This window comes from Lonchura striata, chromosome 2, assembly GCF_046129695.1.
Source record: "Lonchura striata isolate bLonStr1 chromosome 2, bLonStr1.mat, whole genome shotgun sequence".
Taxonomy (NCBI): Eukaryota; Metazoa; Chordata; class Aves; order Passeriformes; family Estrildidae; genus Lonchura; species Lonchura striata.
The window spans coordinates 106,316,026-106,333,237 of record NC_134604.1 but is presented as its reverse complement, the minus strand read 5'-3'; the positions used below and the strand labels follow the sequence as shown (position 1 = coordinate 106,333,237).

General features: G+C 38.3%; 1 protein-coding gene across 2 annotated transcripts in view; it reads left to right on the top strand.

Moving 5' to 3' along the window:
* The window catches only part of TAB3 (TGF-beta activated kinase 1 (MAP3K7) binding protein 3), a 43,839-nt gene that overhangs the window by 16,519 nt on the left and 10,108 nt on the right, over positions 1-17,212 (top strand). For both annotated transcript variants that reach the window (XM_021552970.3, XM_021552971.3), the window contains 3 exons: positions 9,066-9,254; positions 12,172-13,621; positions 16,675-16,835. In XM_021552970.3, the coding sequence (XP_021408645.1) occupies positions 9,153-9,254; positions 12,172-13,621; positions 16,675-16,835 (1,713 nt within the window). In that variant the 5' untranslated portion in view covers positions 9,066-9,152. The remainder of the gene's footprint in view (positions 1-9,065; positions 9,255-12,171; positions 13,622-16,674; positions 16,836-17,212) is intronic.

The window sequence follows — 17,212 nt, the reverse complement described above, 5'->3', positions numbered from 1 at the left end:
CTGAATGTGTGAAGTGCAGTGGTGTGTCTTTTATAAAAGTATCTGCAGGCTTAGACAGTCAGTGTGATTGTGTTGCTTTTACTCTGCAAATGGAGCCTCTTTCAGATTTATTGATAACAATTCATTTGTTTAGGGTAGTCATTTTTAATAGGGAGAGCCCAAGACAAAGTGAAAAAATTAAAAGTAAGGGGCACATTTAGGCTAATTTTGTGATTAGCCATTGAAATGTGTAACAGCTGATTTATGAGTATAGGTAACACTAAAATTTTACAAGTTCAATGTGAGTAATCCAAATTTGGTGGTTGTTTGGGCTTTTTTTAAAATTATGACTTCTCTCTTGAGACTTTTTGCAACTTCTAACTGTAGTGAATTCTTACTGATCTGAAGTCCTGCAAAAGTACTTGCAGCATTTCATTTTGTAGAAGTGTCTTGTGGAGAGACTCATGTTTTGACTGGTAAATAATATCTCTTAGGAACAAAGCCTGTTCCGAAGGTGTTACAGGTGAGTTCAGTACATAGCAATGAATTTGTCATGTAGGAGTTAATGCTGAGAATCACCTTGTGTAGGGGCTACTAAACATCTCAGAATGGAGCAATATTGAATTCCTGCTGTGGTGTTCAGGATTCAGACTGATGCTCTGCAGATAACTCAGTGTCCATAGCAATATTTGGAGACATTGCTTTTTTGAGAAGTGGTTAATCTCAAACTTCTGAGGAGGAAGCTCACTTTCTCAAAAAGTTGTGTATGAAACAGTAGTCCAGTACTTTTGCACTTTGTTAGCTCAGTTTCTCTCCTTTATAAACCTCACATTCTAGTAGTTGGTAAACTTGGGAATATGAATAGCACACTGTACTTAAAAATAAAGAAAAAGCTGAAGTTTATGATTGATGGATTTACAGTAGACCTTCAGTGCTTTATAGTATATGCTCAGTTTCACATTTTCTTGTATCCATTCTGGTTCATTTTGATTCCCAGAATAGGATATCACTACCAAAAACTTTTTGCATCATCATAAAACTGCTTTTATCAAGGCCAGCACAGAAAGTTGCTGAATTAGGAGATCTGACAGTGTACTGTTTCCCACAGGATTTTTCCCAGCCACAGCCTCATTTCACAAGTGTTCAGCCAGAAATCCTAGATCATATGTCCCCGTAAGAAAGGCAGTTCATTGTTCTCACAGCTTTGGGTGCAATTGTGTTACTTGTGCTACCCTCGGGATTATCTGGGAGCTGTACAAACTCACTTGCATTTGCAGCTTGTAGTTGTGCCTCGTGTTCTGCAGAGCCCTTCTGGAAGCTGGTATTTGTGGCATCATTCTTAAGCTATCCCCCTGCCTTGGAAACTTTCTCTTTTGTAGCTTTCCTCTGTAGTGAGAGCTGCTTCTACTTGCTCACTGGAGTGAGAGAGCCATCAGTTCCTTCGAAGTATTTACTGTGTGATGCAGCTCAGTGTATGAGAGGCTTAGAGGAAAGATTAGGGGAGACTTCTTACCAAGGTCTGTCATGACAGGATGAGGGGCAATGATTTTAAACAGGATACAGTAGGTTTAGATTAGACATAAGGAGGAAATTTCTGATGAGGGTGGTGAGGCACTAGAACAGCCTGCCCAGACAAGTGATGCTCCATTGTTAGCACTGTTCTGGGTCATGCTGGACAGGGCTTTGAGCAGTGTGGTCTAGTGCTCCATCAGCAGGGCTTTGGGACTGGGCTGACCTTGGAGGGTCTCATCCCAACCAGACCATGCTTTGACTTATTTAGTAGAGAAATTACTGGCCAAGAACCTCTTAACTACTTGCTAAAAGGAGTATCATTGTTCCAGTTAAGTTGTCTTCTCATTATCATTCAGTTTTTACTATTTCCTGGTGTAATATAGTTATTAAAAGTAAATTCTACTTTGTTGAGGTTTGACTTGTACATAGGATAGGGATGAGTTTCACCGCTTTTCCTTCCAAAGAAATGGAATAAATAATGTCGCTGTATAAATACTTAATTTGAAAAGACAAGTTTTAGATCCCTCATTGCAAGGACTGTGAGGTGCTGGAGCATGTCCAGAGAAGGGCAAGGCCAGGTGGGGCTCTGTCTCTTCTCCCAGATAAGTAGAGGTAGAACAAAGAGAACTGGCCTCAAGTTGGGCCATGGGAGGTTCAGGTTGGATATCAAGAAAATTTTTTTTGCTGAAAGAGTGGTTAATCATAGGAACAAGCTGCACAGGGAAGGGTGGAGTCACCATCACTGGAAGTGTTCAGAAAATGGGTAGACATGACACTCAGGGATATGGTTTAGTGAGCATGGTGGTATTCAGTCAGAGATTACACTTGATCATTTTGGAAGTCTTTTCCAACCTTAATGATTCTGTGATGTAGATGGAAGAGAGAAAACAGTACATGAGTAACACTAAACACTAGCTTGTTTCAATGTGGATGGCCCATAAGGATGGCAGAGTGTAATTAAAGGGAGAAAAGCAAGCAAATACTAAAGCACACAAAACAACATAAAACACATGCCTAAGAGGAAACAGTGATTGATAATGATTTTTTGAATTTTTGTAACAACCTGTGTAATTAACTTGCTTGTGCACAGGCTTTTTATGTTTGAGTTGTGTTTCTAGGCAGTGTCACTGTTTGGCCAGAATTGGGTTTCCTCTGTCCAGGTTTCTGTTACCTCAGAGTTATATATTGTTTTTGTGTGATAAAGATCCACCACACTATATTGCACTGTTCCTCATTTATAGAGTCTGTGGAAAGAGTTTCAAACATGGCTAAAACTGATCATTCCTTAAGTTTTAGCTACTGGGGAAAAAAAAAACCAAACAAGAGGAGGAATTACTTTGTTGCTCTACACTCATTTTTCATCCAAGATGGTAGTATCCTAATCATGCTGACTTTAATGATTAATGTTCCATTTCAGTACTCTGAGCTGCTCTAGGCCATTGCATGACACATCTGGGTGACTGTTGTATGGATAAATGGGCAGGGGTATGGAATTGTCAGGAGAGCTTGTATAACTTTACTATAAGGGATCAATTGGTCAACAGTGATAGCTTGTCAGCTTTATTTTTAGTTTCATTCTACTGTATACGTCTTTTTTGTGCTTCACATTGCCTTCCTACCATGCAGGGGTTTTATGATCTCTTACACAAGTGAATGACTGTTCATCAGAAGACAGCTTGCCAAACCATGAAGCTGTGGTTTTACTGACATAGCCAGTCATTCAGAACAGTGTCAGCAGCATGCTGAGCTCAGCTTTAAAGCTAAGCTTGACTACTTGGATTTTGCTTTGTTGAACTTTATAAGTCTCTATGAACTGACAAAATGTTTTTAAGCTTTGTTGTGTCTTTTCTACTGTGTGAAGTAATACAGTCCCAAAGCTCTAGGATGTATTACCCTGTAAATAAAGAAAACTTCTCTTAACAAACTGGCATTCTAATTTCTGAGGTGGAAATTTGTGCCTAGCTATATATAATCCTAAAAATTATTTTAGCTGGACAGTTTCAGGGAGAAATAATCTTGCGGTTTCTCTTATATCACGTTTATATAGTGAGTATGTGACTGAAGATGGTTGTGAGGAAAAATTGCTCTTGGCACTGTTAAAACACTTTTGTTTCTAGTATTTCTGAGATTTTAAGGTCTTCGAGCTAGCAAGTCTTTGTGAAGGTGTCACATTACCATAAAATAATTTGCCTGCCTTTGCTGCAAGAACAGTCCAACATTTTAGGTGGGTTGATGTAAGTGTTGTGATATTTGTGGGATGAGTTAATTGGTTTTGCTTATTGGAATAGTTAAATGAATGCAAACTTAGTGTACAAATCTTGTCTTTTCAGCATTGGAATTAATAGTTTATGATTATTTTTAACAATTACAGCCAATGTAATCTTCTACTGCAGGCAAGCACCTTTGAATTTAAGGTAGCAGTGGTTCTAGAGGCTGCTTAAGGGTTAGAGGTGGGATTACATGATTGCATCTGCAGCCAGGTCAGATGCTGGGCATGTTTTCAAGGCTATAATTGATGACTATTAAATAATAGGTATGTATGGGACAGGATGTTAAAAAACTTTTTTTTGTGTACTTAATCCTTTGTGTGAAACAACTCGGTTTGAATTTTTATCTTAAATGTTGTGGTTCTAGACAAGCTGATTTACAAAAATGTTGCTCTTCAACAGCTTTTCTGGTGTGTGTTTGCAGTCACTGTAGGAAGTACCATAATAATTAACACCTTAACATCTACTTGAGTACTGAAATACAGAAGTGCATTAGGATGTGATGATGCAGTAATGGCTGAAATTATATTTATTTGTTAAAATTACAGTAGTAGCTAAACCCCAAAGATACTAATACTCAGTCTAACAAAGTGCTTTCTAAATATGTTGTCTCAGCTAATTAGTTTCTTGTCTTCTCATGTGTTACTGTTGGCAAGCAGTATATGGACCGTATCCTGGCCTTTGGAAACATGTAACCAGTGTGTCAGCAGAGATGCAGGGGGTGGAATCATTCCAGTGGTAAAGAGCTGCTGCTTGTAATCAGTTGATCTGCCACAGTTTTCAGAAAGAGTTTTTGTAGAGGGTAGTGTTAGTATTGCTTGGATGGTGAGCAGGTGATGGGGAGTTTGAAGTGTGGTTTCAGTTCTGACCTGGTATCTGACTGGGTATCTGGTGGTAGCTTTGACAGGCAGCTTTCTTGCAGTGCCACAGCATGGTCTCTGCTAACTCCAGTATTGACAGCATTTAGTAAAATCCCCATCCTTATTTAGTGCTGTTTATACAAGAACAGCTTTTGCTTTTATTACAAATCTGTTTCAGGTGAAGGTATCCTCTTGTTATGGCTTTAACAGACAGATGACTGACATGTGCTGAAAAGTGGGAGGTGGTGTGGTGTTCTTGGTCCTGTATCCCTTTCCCCTTTTTACCTTTTCATCTTCCTTTAGGCAGTGGTATGATGTTCAGTGGGTATGCATTATGCAGAGGAAGCTTGTTAAACTACTAAAAAGTGTTTGGTTTGTTTATTTAGTTGTTTTAACAGGTCAAGTTAGTACAGTTGAGTTGACTGAGGGTGAGAAGAAAGGTGGAGAAAGCTGTTCAGTTTTATGTGAGTTGTAATTACCAAGGAGGCTGTGAGGGTGGTGAGGGGTGTGAGGAGCAACTGAGGACTCCGGGCTTGCTTAGGCTGGAGGAGACTGAGGGGACACGCTGCTGCAGTCACAGCTTCCTCATGGGGGGAAGAGGAGGGGCAGGCACTGATCTCCTCTCTGTGACCAGTGACAGGACCCCAGGGACTGGCCTGAAGCTGTGTCAGGAGAGATTTAGGTTGGGTATCAGGAAAAGGTTCTTCACACAGAGGGTGGCTGGGCACTGGAACAGGGAAGTGGTCACAGCACCGAGCCTGACAGAGTTCAATAAGTGTTTGGGCAGTGCTCTCAGGCACAGTATGATTCTTGGTGCTGTCCTGTGCAGGGCAAGGAGCTGGACTTTGATATTCCTTGTGGGTAGCTTCTGACCCCAGTATATTTATGATTCTGTAAACTAATTTTTAAATTTTTGTATTCTGCCTCTTGGTTTTTTCTCCTTACACTTTGATGCTGAACTATTTTTATAAAACTCTTTAACAATTAAATTTAAATTATTAAGGCCTAAGAAACTGTCTTCCAGGTAGCTTGTTTTTTGGAAATTCACTCAGGAATTACTTAATTGTTTCATACATAGTAATTGTATGCTTGCACATCAGTACATAATTTATACCTTTTCAGATAGTATTGACATAATTAGTATTTATTGACATAATTTAGCTTCAATTGGCTCTTATTCCTGGAGATTTAGGTGTCTTTAAATATAATGCTTCAAAAAAGATGGTAGCAGAAAATATTTCCATCTCTAGATATTTGATCAAGACTGTAGTAGTTCTTCTATTTTATTTACTCATCAGTGGATTGATGGAACTGTTGGTTGTTTTCTTAAGTCCTAATAGACAAAAAATGGCTTAAGGAAAAGCTGAAATGTAAAGGTATTGTTTTCATGTATGTATCATTTGAGCATGTAAAAGGTGTGAAAAGGCAAATTATTGTATTTCTTTAGGACTTGAGTCATGGTTTGCTTAATCCCTGAGGTTCACTGAGTGGCTCCCCAGGTCAGCTCTGTGTGTTAACACAGAGGGACCAATTCTGTGACAATATGCTGTGGTTTTGCCATTAGAACTGCCATGTATTTAGCACTGTTAATTTATTCCATCTTTATGGGATACTTTTCATCTAGAGTTTGGTTACTCTCAACTCAACTCTGAAAGCTACAGATGAAACATCTTGTTTTCATTTTGACTTTGGGTTGGTGTTTGATGCATTGAACTTTCAGTAATTACAAGGCTGGCCATGTAAGGTACCTCAGTGTGTCCCTTAGCCTGTGAATGCTGTGGAGGAAAGTCTTTGAAGGATTGCTTTCCTAGTGTGTTGTGGCTCAGCAGGAGTTCTTGTCTAAGCATCTCAGCTGTGCAGCCTTTGCTGTAAGCCCTTGGCTCTCTGAATAACTTGGTTCTCTGCCTGCCGTGTGCTGTGGAGCAACATGGGAAGTGGGTATTGTATTCCAGCCAGTTCGTGCCTGCTTAGAGTGGAAAATGTGCACTCACTTGTAGTCAGGTCAAGTAGAATAAGCTGAACAAAATGCTGGACAATAAGTAGGACAAAAGGCTGGGCTTGTACATAATGACAATAGTAAATTTTGTGGTGTTGGCTCAGGAGGAAAAACCCCAACAAATTTCCACAGTAGCTTAGCTATGTAATCCAAGGACTTCAGAATGATTGTGTGTTAGTTCACGCTAATAGTAGTTATTTTGGGTTTCTCGTAGGCTTTTTAAGGCTGCCTGTGTAACTGTAAAGGCTGGAAGCTTCAACTTCTCAAAATAAAAATGGAACTTTGTTATCCGTTGTGTTTAGAAGTTTGATAAAACTTATAGTTGGCCAGTAACTGCCAATTACTTTGTGTTATACCTTACCACACATATTTGGGAAATGTTAGAAAACAAAAAGTTAACTTCTGTTACTTTAAAATTGTAGTAGAAAAACATTGAATGTATTGAGGATGAATCTTTAGTCCGCATGTTACATTTAGTCACCCATGTTACATTTAAACTTTTATTTTAAGAGAGAAATGATCAAAGGCTCTTGCCCATGCAAATGAAATTTTTATAATTAATTAACTTCTGTTTCAGATGCTATCATTTGTTATTCCAGAAGTTTTAACTGCAATTTAATTATTATTATTAAATGCAATTAAAACAGAAGTTTTTAACTGCAGTTTTTTCTGGTAGGGTACTTCTTCATTACTGCATTTCAGCCTTTGCCTCCTGGGATAAAGAGAGTTTTCTAGAAACACATAGAGCTTGATTGTTGTCAGGTTTTCTTTGAGTATTCTTGTGATGCTCTGCCTTTAAGAGTATAATGTTTGTTCATCATTTACAAAAAAAAAATTTCTGAAAAATCCCTTATTGTGAGTGTAGACAGGAATTTTCTGGTGGAAGCTTCATTTCCTTTTAAAAAAAAAGCATTACTGCAGTGGACAGAAATGAATTGTGATGTACAATATATGTTTATTGAAATATTTCTTAAGTCACAGCAAGATAATTCACTTATCTCACTGTTCTTTAGACTTGTCTCATTTATCTTAAAAAATGTGTGACGTGGCAGGTGTCATTCTGGGTACTGGAATGTGTGAGATGGGCCAGAGAGGGACCCTTTCTGTGAGCACAGGTGGTGTTCAGTGAATGCTGGTGGCAGCTGAGGGCTGTCCACATGCAGAGCCACACATCCTGGACTGGACTCGACTCCTGCTTTTTTTACCCCTAAGACTTCAGTTTTTTTTATACCCTGAACACTTTTCTGACACTTTTCTTTGAAGATACATACTCTGTTTTCTTGCCTATAAAATAAACTTCCAAAGGAAACTGTTGGAATTTTAGTTTCTAGAGGTATGTGTGAATTTGCTGGTCTGTTGTGCTGCTGGAGGCTGCTGCTGGAAGTTGAACTAACAAATGAAAAGCTGACTGAATACTTGTGCCATGTGCTACCCACAGTTGCACTGAGGTCAAGATAAGCATGATTTAAACTTGGGACTTTGGGTAGCTAATATATTATTAAACACCAGCTCTGCTGGTACCTGATTCTCATTTCCTTTTTGAACACAGGAGTGCATTCTCTACAGTTAATTCCAGTGAGCACTACTGTTGGAAAGGCTTTTGAAGCTTAGCAGTGATAGATGTGTAACAGGGACTGTGTCATGCATCACCTCATGCAAAGTTTTTGTGAATCTTTACTTAGACATCAGCTGCCTTTTGATTAATGCTATAATCATGAGCCATGCGTGCAAAAAGTGTTTGTTGACTCAGACTGTATTTGCCTTCCAGTAGTCCTTGGATATTCAAGTTCAGATAGAATATTTTTGTTGTTGAATGCAAAAATTTTGAAATGGAAGGAGGTGTAGGGGATTTTTTTTGGTTTTTTGTCACTCATTATGCTAGTATAAATTTAACAGGTACTTCACAAAAACCCTAGATGCTTCTCTAATCCTGCAAAGGGCTCTTTAAATTCTGTTTAATTCTTGTTTAGTTTCCCAAAAATTGCTTCTGACTTCTTGGATTTGTAGTGATGTAAAGACACAAGAGTTTGAACCGTGTTAATAGAGCAGCTACTTTGTTTTCCAGCCTATTATTTCTGGCATGTTGTAAATAAGACATCTGTACTTGATGGTAACTTCATTCTTTTCTGCAGACTGTTCAGAATTTCACTGGGAGTAAATATATAACAGTTCCATTTTATGCAGTCACAATAATTAAAGTTACACATGATGCCACAGTGGAACTGAGTAAAGAACTGAACTAGCACATTCCAGTGCAAAGCCATATAGACATACCTGTGGTATATTAAATGTTTTAATATTACTATTTGAGACATGTTTGTTTCCACCCTTATGTTTAAGCTATTGTCTCTCTTGGTAGTTAAAATGCATTATAGTAGTTTTTCTACACAAGCAGTTTGGAAAGGACAAAAAGTTGTGATGGCTTAAAAGATTGTGTTTTCTTTCTTACAGAAAATGCCAGAAGCCTCAGAAGACCACAATCACTGGAAGGCCTGTTGACTTCCTTTCTCTGGTAATCTGGAACATCATCCACCTGGCATGGCGCAGGGCAGCCAACAGCTTGACGTGCAGGTACTCCATGATCTCCGGCAGCGTTTCCCTGAGATACCTGAAGGGGTGGTATCTCAGTGCATGCTTCAGGTATGGTGAAGAGTCTGTCTCTTTTATTTTGGCATGAACTACGAGTTCAGGATGAAAACCCTTTATAGTAGTACATGTGGAGCATAGAGTTTCATTCTCCTGGTTTTTAAAAGGTTGGAAGAACACCACTACTTGCATTTCTGGCCTGTATTTTAGATACAAAAATTCTGTCATTCCTCACTTAGGTTTGTGGAGGTTATTTTGCACTGATGTTTTTCATTGTCTGTGTGACCTGTGAATGTATGCATATGGATGATAAAGTGGCTAATAGGATGTTAATTGATGATGGCTACATAAATAACATAGATATACTGGAGGAGGTTTTAGTAAACAGTCACTCATCCTTCCAAGATAAGGAGCTGGACTTAGCTAGCAATCTGACAGTTTTCCCTCTTCATGGTATCTTTTTCTCATGGCTCTCCAGAGGTTTAGTTGTACTTCTCTCTTTCTAGTTCAGGTGGTGGTTCTTCTCTCTGCACTCCTTTTCCTTTCCATTTCATCCTTCTGCCTTCATCTAAAATCAGAAATTGGAAGTGATAATAACCTAGCACATATAATAAATAGTGGTCATTTGGGAATACCTTCAGTTAATGAGAGGAATCAGGAATGTAATAGAAACATGCAAGATCTGGTTTGGCCTTCTGTGGCCATGGCTGAGGTTGGAAAGCTGTTCTTGCATCCTGCCTGTCCCTGGTAGATGAGTAGGTTGACATAGAATAGGGGTTGTAATTTTTGCATTTTGTTTTCTAAGTCATACAAATAAAAATTAATTGCTTTCAGACAAATGTAAAGCAGGGGAAATCCTTCAAGTTAAAGCTTTACTTATCCTGACAGTCATATCTTCTGTACTGTTTAGTACACGATCCTTTTGATGAACTGTGTTTGTCACAGACATTTTTAAACTGATAAAATTAAAGAACCCATAATGCTGCAGAAGCATATGGTGTTCTGTATCTATTACATGGCATTCTGGATAGCTAGTTAACTTTGCTTAGCAAGTACTTGTTATGTTTTAAAGTATACATTTTGTTTCCAAACTCACTTTATATTTTAAAGATGTTAGTTGATTTCCAATAGCCATTTGCAATAAATGCTCTAGATTTAAATCAGTTTGGAGTTTTAGACCTGTCAAAAATTGAGGGTCCTTTGAAATAACAACTATATTCTGGACCCTAATAAAATCAGCTCAGAGCCTGTCCTCTATATAGTCTCTTTACTTGCACCTTGACCAAGTGACCTAAGGAAACTGAAGGCTCTGTTCAAGAAGTTCTGTTTAGATGGCAAGTGGCTGATGGTAGTGGTTTACTTTTTGGAGACTTCTGTCTTGGCATTGTGGTGCTGGTTGTTATTACAAGGTCTGGTTCCCACATATTCTGGTCTTAATTTTTAGTGATATATCTGGATATTCCCAGTGATCACTGATGCCTAGAAGGAGAGCTCACCATGGAGGAAGGTTGTCAAGGGAGGAAGTGTCTGTAGAGTGAGGGCATTTCCTATTCAAGTGCTGGACTATTCTGTCATGTTTGGTACTAACTCTTCATATGAGAAGATACAGACTATGCAAGCTCATCTGATAGTGAAATAATATGAAATTTTGGGAAAATCATCTTCACTCTGGTATTAAGATTGACTAGGTATAGTCCATGAGAAAAGAAATATGACTTTTCAGACAGTGGCTGTTGAAAATTGTATTGCAAGGCAATGTATGTAATACATGCATACAAATTTATATAGTGATAGTGTTTAAAATAGAAGTGCAGCCATTATTAATGTCCATTCCTTAGAATGGTAATTTTAGCACACTGAGGAAGGCAGGGGTGTATGTGCATATATGTACACATTGGCCATGGAAGGAGGTGCTCTCTGTCACAGAAGGTACCAGTCTTGGGTCATGTTTAACAAAGGGTGCTAAGGGTCAGATTTAGTTGAACTTAAAGTGAAATTTGTTTTCTTTGGCTACTATTTAAATTAATATCTGAACCACAGCTGATGGAGGCTGTTACATGATAAAATGGTGAGAAAAATAAATCCACCATCTGGAACGCTTTCTAGTGATTTTACTCACTTGGAAAAGCTATCATGTATGTTGTTCTTTTAACAGACTACATATTAAGCTAAAATTAGTGGAGAGGGCAAGAAGGGAAAAGGAATTTCCCATTATATTTCTCATTTGATTCATAATTTACTGTCTGTATAGTTTTCAACTGCCACCACCACAGAACAAATCAAACATTTAAAAGGGATATTTGGTTTCTCACTGATGTATGAATAAATCTTTTTTAGCCTTAAGCCTGAAATTCTTAAAGGCAGTTTAAATTTGCTTGGAATTGTAATGTTCTTTATGGAATCCCTGGGACTTCTTCAAGCAATATTTTGACTTAATTGTTAAGGTATTAAATACTGTTCTACGAATAAAAGCTGGTTTAAAATGTTGGGTTTTTAAACTTCTGAGTGAAGAGAATAGTCATGTAAACAGTAAACTGAAAGTGAAAGCAGTAATCACCCAGATAAACACTGAAATGTTATGCATTTTTGTTTTGTTTTTTCAGAGTTTGCAATTTTGGTCTAATTTAATTTGATTTGTGTTGTTACTATAAATAGTTAATTGTACAGACTTGTTCCTTGAAGAGCATGCAGAGAGTTGTAACCATTGCTTTTCTGAAACTGGACTTGGGTTTTTTTTGATATGTCCTAGTGTAACTAATGTTACCAGAGCATTTTGCCAGACGCAATGTGAGCTATGTATTACTCATATACCATGTAGCAATTGTCATCTTTATTTCACAAAACCTGTGTATGAAATGCTACCCCTAGTTGTGTCCAGCCCTGGTTGTGGCCTCAGCTGGATGTTGAACACGGAGGGCTGAGTTCTTTCCTGTGCTCTGTGGCAGTAATAGGTGTCTGTTCTTGCTCCTAGAACAACAACAACCTCGATGCCTGTTGTCGAGCTCTCGCACAGGAGAGCAGCAAGTATTTGTATATGGAGTACCACAGCCCTGATGACACCAGAATGAATAGAAACAGCCTTTTGCACATCAATCTGGGTATTCATCCTCATACCAGCTATCACGCGGGGGATGGAGCTCAACTTAATGGTGGTCGTACACTGGTACACAGCTCAAGCGATGGACACATTGACCCGCAGCGCACGGCAGGTAAACAGCTGATTTGCTTAGTTCAAGAACCACATTCTGCTCCCGCCGTTGTGGCAGCTTCTCCTAGTTACAATCCATTTTTCGTGAATGACCAGAATAGAAATGCAGCTACTCCTCCTCCACAGCCACCTCCACAGCCATCTTCCATACAACCAGGAATGAACACGTCTGCTATGCAAGGCCCTCCCACGTATATGCACATACCTCGGTACAGTACAAATCCCATTACTGTTACAGTATCACAAAACCTCCCCTCTGGACAGAGTGTACCCAGAGCTCTACAAATTCTTCCACAGATTCCAAGCAATCTTTATGGGACTCCTGGCTCTATTTATATTAGACAAACATCTCAAAGTTCTTCTGGACGACAGACTCCTCAGAACACACAGTGGCATTCATCGCCACAGGGCCCAGTTCCACATTATACTCCTCGTCCTCTACCTGTATATCCGCATCAACAGAACTACCAACCTTCTCAGTATTCTCCAAAACAACCCCAGATCCCTCAGTCGGCTTTTCGATCCCCACCGGCATCCCAGTGTCCCTCTCCCTTTGGCTCTCCTCAACACCAAGTTCAACCTCCTCAGTTGAGTCACCAGAGTTCACATGTTTTCATGCCTCCTAGTCCTTCCACTGTCCCACCCCATCCGTATCAGCAGGCATCCCAGACTTTTCAAAAGCAAGGTGGTCACTCTGTATCATACCTTCCTCCTTTTGCTGGACCTAGTTTATCCAAAGGTTCCATGAATAAAATAGAAATTACAGTTGAGCCACCGCAAAGACCTGGGACTGCAATGAACAGAAGCCCTTCACCTATAAGTAATCAACCATCTCAACGAAACCAGCACCCGCTGTACGCAGCCACTACTCCTCCTTCAAGCTCTCCATCCAGAGGTATGTCGGGACAACCCAAACCTCCATTTAGTGTTAATCCAGTATATATTACCTACACTCAACCAGCTGGACCTGCAGGTGCACCAACACAGTCTCCTCGGGTAATGGTGTCTCAGCCAAACCCAACCATTTTTAAAATCACAGTAGGTCGAGCACCGACTGAGAATCTTTTAAATTTAGTGGACCAAGAAGAGCGTTCTGCAGCACCAGAACCTATTCAGCCTATTTCTGTAATCCCAGGATCTGGAGGAGAAAAAGGAAGCCATAAGTATCAGAGAAGTTCTAGTTCTGGATCAGACGACTATGCTTACACTCAAGGTAAATGTTTCACCCTGCAAATTGTAGTGTTGTAAAATGCATTTTCAGCTTGATTTTGCTACTTAGTGAGAATTTTTAAACTTGTACAGAAAAAAATAGAAACTGTGTCAAAAATCAGACCATTTTTTCTGATTTTTTTTAATATAGCCAAATTTCAGTTTAATACATAAAAAATTTCTAAGGGACTTAACATTGCTGTACTTCTCACGTTAGGGGACTTTCTTAAAACACTGCAATTAACAATGATAAGGAGTTTGTTCATGTACTGTGTGTCAGTTTTGTCAATTCTGCATTGAAGAACTGGGTCATAAATTTACATGTGGATTTTTATGTTTTGTATTTGTTCCATATTTAAGTGTTTTAGAGCACCTGAAGCACTAGCTTCTGCTTTTGGTTTAGATTGAATAATATTAAATGAAAAAGAAGAGAGACATATAAGAATGCAGCTAAAAAAAACTTTGTCAATAAAAATACTTCTTAAAGGTAATAAAATAATTATTTCAAAGAACTTAAAAGTTCACTTCTTCCACTTCAAGTTTTCAAAGAGGAAGAAAAGATTGGCAGACAAATTTTAGGATGTGTATTCTGCTGCACAGGGATAAAACAGTTTTAATGTCATATATAAATGAAAAATTTGTCAATTCAGTAAAGAAAAAAAAAGTCAGCCCTAAACTGAAAACTGCTTTTCTTGGAGTAATCAGCTGTATAGATTTGAAACATTTAAAATTGAACAAGTGAATCAATCTGCAAGCATTCAAAGAAGTCATTTGGGTAATGACAGAGTGATAACCTGCAACAGGTATTTTCTGGATTTGTGTTTCGAAAGAAGAGTCTGTTCCTCTGTTGTTCCTTCTAGCCTTTGTTTTACTTCAGAGAGCTGAAGTGAGAGCTTATAGTGCTGCTCTGTAGTTCTTGATTTCTTCTTTCACTTACTGCGTTTTGAGCTCTTCTAACTCATCAACAAAGCTGTTCTGTACCTCCTAGACCCACTTAGAAATTCTGTAGACCCAATTCTTCTGTAAAAATGAATGCCAGTATGTCAAAGCACTGAGGCCTTGTCTTTTGTTTGGTAGTGTCACTATTACAGCTTCAGCAGAGGTTGTCATTTATGTGAGAAAAATACCAGTAGCTTCACATAGTTGTGAAAAACATGTTCTGAAATGTGAAACCTGTTTTTGCCTTTGTGCTTTCCACTAGATTTGTGTCTCTGAAAAGCAAACCAAATAAAACTAATTAGTATATGCTTTTTGGGGTGTTTGCATTTGTGGCAATACCTACCAGAGCTTTTTTTTATTGCTGCACTCTGAACTCTTGATAGAAATAAATTATAGAAGAATAAACATTTTATTCTTTACTATTACAAAGGAGTCCTAGAAAAGAGTATATTTAACAGCTTAATTTAGGGAACAAGTTTGTTTCATTTTCACTGGAATGTGAGCCATTGTAAAGAGTGTAACCAGAAATTCATTCTGGTGTCTGTACTTTACTTCTTTGTAATATGAGTCATATTTGATGAGTTGTACTAGAGTATAATGTGAAGCTCTTTATGTAGTCACACCATGTTAAGTTGAAGGAATCACACAGAGACAGGGTTTAATAACAATAGTGGAAAATCATTCAGTCTGATATCTGTACTTTTTTTCTTAATTCTGCTTGCATGACTTACGCTACTTGAAAAAGTAGAGAATAGTTCTGTTCAATAATTCTGGTGCCTGTAGTGTAAAAACACCTGGTGTTATTCTTGGCTAGGCTCTTTGGTGTTTATTCCTTGGCCATGAATTGGTGAATCCATACAAAATCCAAATTACAGTGCTACATTTTTGTGTGGAATGCTGAATCTGCTTCTAACAGGTTGAGGTGTTCTTCTTTTGCAGTAAGTTGTTATGTTGTTACTTATTTTTCTAATTCTTTTTAGCTCATATGTTAATATTCTTGGATATTATGTGCTTTTCCTTTGCCTTTGTTGGATGAGGTGAAGAAAAGGGCACGTTCTGGTTGGAACTTTTCATGAAGTAGCATTTTGCAGGTTGTACAGCGTCCTTACTTTGAACAGTTTGCTGGAACATTGTTATATGAGCAGCATGTTTGTCTGAATACCCACATCAAATGTCTTATTTTTCTCTGTCCTAGCAGACTTCAGTCAGGTAAAACCAGCCTGATCAGAAAGGATTAAGCATCACACTGACTTTGCCAGCTTTGCATCATGATGAAATACTGAGAAATGCTCTTCTTTAGGAAATTTAATATTATCTTCTAGCTAGTCAAAATTCTTTTCTTTGGTTCTCTGGGACCCCAACATCAGTTTGTGACTGAGAGTCATAAATTTCAGTACCATGATGAAAATAAGTGAGTGACTTAACAGCAGAGAGAGGTTGGAGAAATCAATCTGTCATAAAACGAAGATCTGAAGCACCTGAGCTGACTCAACTTTTTATTTTCTGGATAGTCTAGTTTATTTTGTTGAAGCTCTATAGTTTTACCTTTGAACCCTAGGGACTTACAGTATTGAGGATTGCAATATTCCCTGAAAAGCTAAGACTACTTAAAAGTTACACCACAGTTTGTAATAGTAGTGAAAAAAAAAAACAGTTTGGGACTGACATTTGGCTAATGTCTCAGGGCTGATGTGTCAGCTGCAATTGAGCAGCAGGTATGAAGTGTGTGTTACCTTCTGATCTTACCTCTGGTATTTTTTTTTGTCAGTAGAGTATTAGTATAACTAGGTTGCTGTTTCATCCTGAGAAGCTGTCTCCTTGTACAGGTGCCTTTGTATTTTTGAGACAAGAAAGACCAAATGCAAAAAAAGAAGCTTTGACCAAAATGGTAATAACAACTTCAAGTTACTGTATAAAATGTGTTTTTATTCTGGAAGACCTTTGTTGTAAATTGTAGTTCATTTGGCATGGAAGCATCTTCACACTGATATTTGGCTGCATGTCTGCGATCACCTTTCTTTTTCCAAAAGGGTCACTCATGAACCTTACACATAAGTTAAGAATTCAGTGTTCAGGTTTTTATGTGCTAGTAACTGTTTCTTCTATGTAAAACATCAGCCTTGCTGTTACATCAACGAGCAAGGATGGAGAGGTTAGCAAAGGAACTGAAGCTTGAGAAAGAAGAGCTTGAGCGCCTGAAGACTGAAGTCAACGGCATGGAGCATGATCTGATGCAGAGACGGCTTCGGAGAGTCAGCTGTACAACTGCAATTCCCACAGTAAGCAATTTGTTAGTATTTTAATTAAAAATACACTTTTTTGATGAAAATAAAGTGCTGTTCCAAAAAAGTCTTCAGTCTCTGGGAACACTTTATTTTAAGTACTTGACTTGTCATAAGCTAATTTGTGTAGTTGATGAAATGGATATGTCTGTAGTTTTCTTGGTGTTCCCAGCAAAATTTCAGAAAGTTGTATGCATGTGCTTTTGTGGACCACAGAGCTGAATATACTTGGTCTCTCAACAGCCAATAAAAATATGTCCAAGTCTTTTCAATAAGACTTAGCCATATAGAGGTTGGTGTTCATGCAGGAAGGTTTAACTTTTGTTTCTAAAAAGCTATTTTATTGTTTGAGTAGTTGCTTCTCATAGACAGTA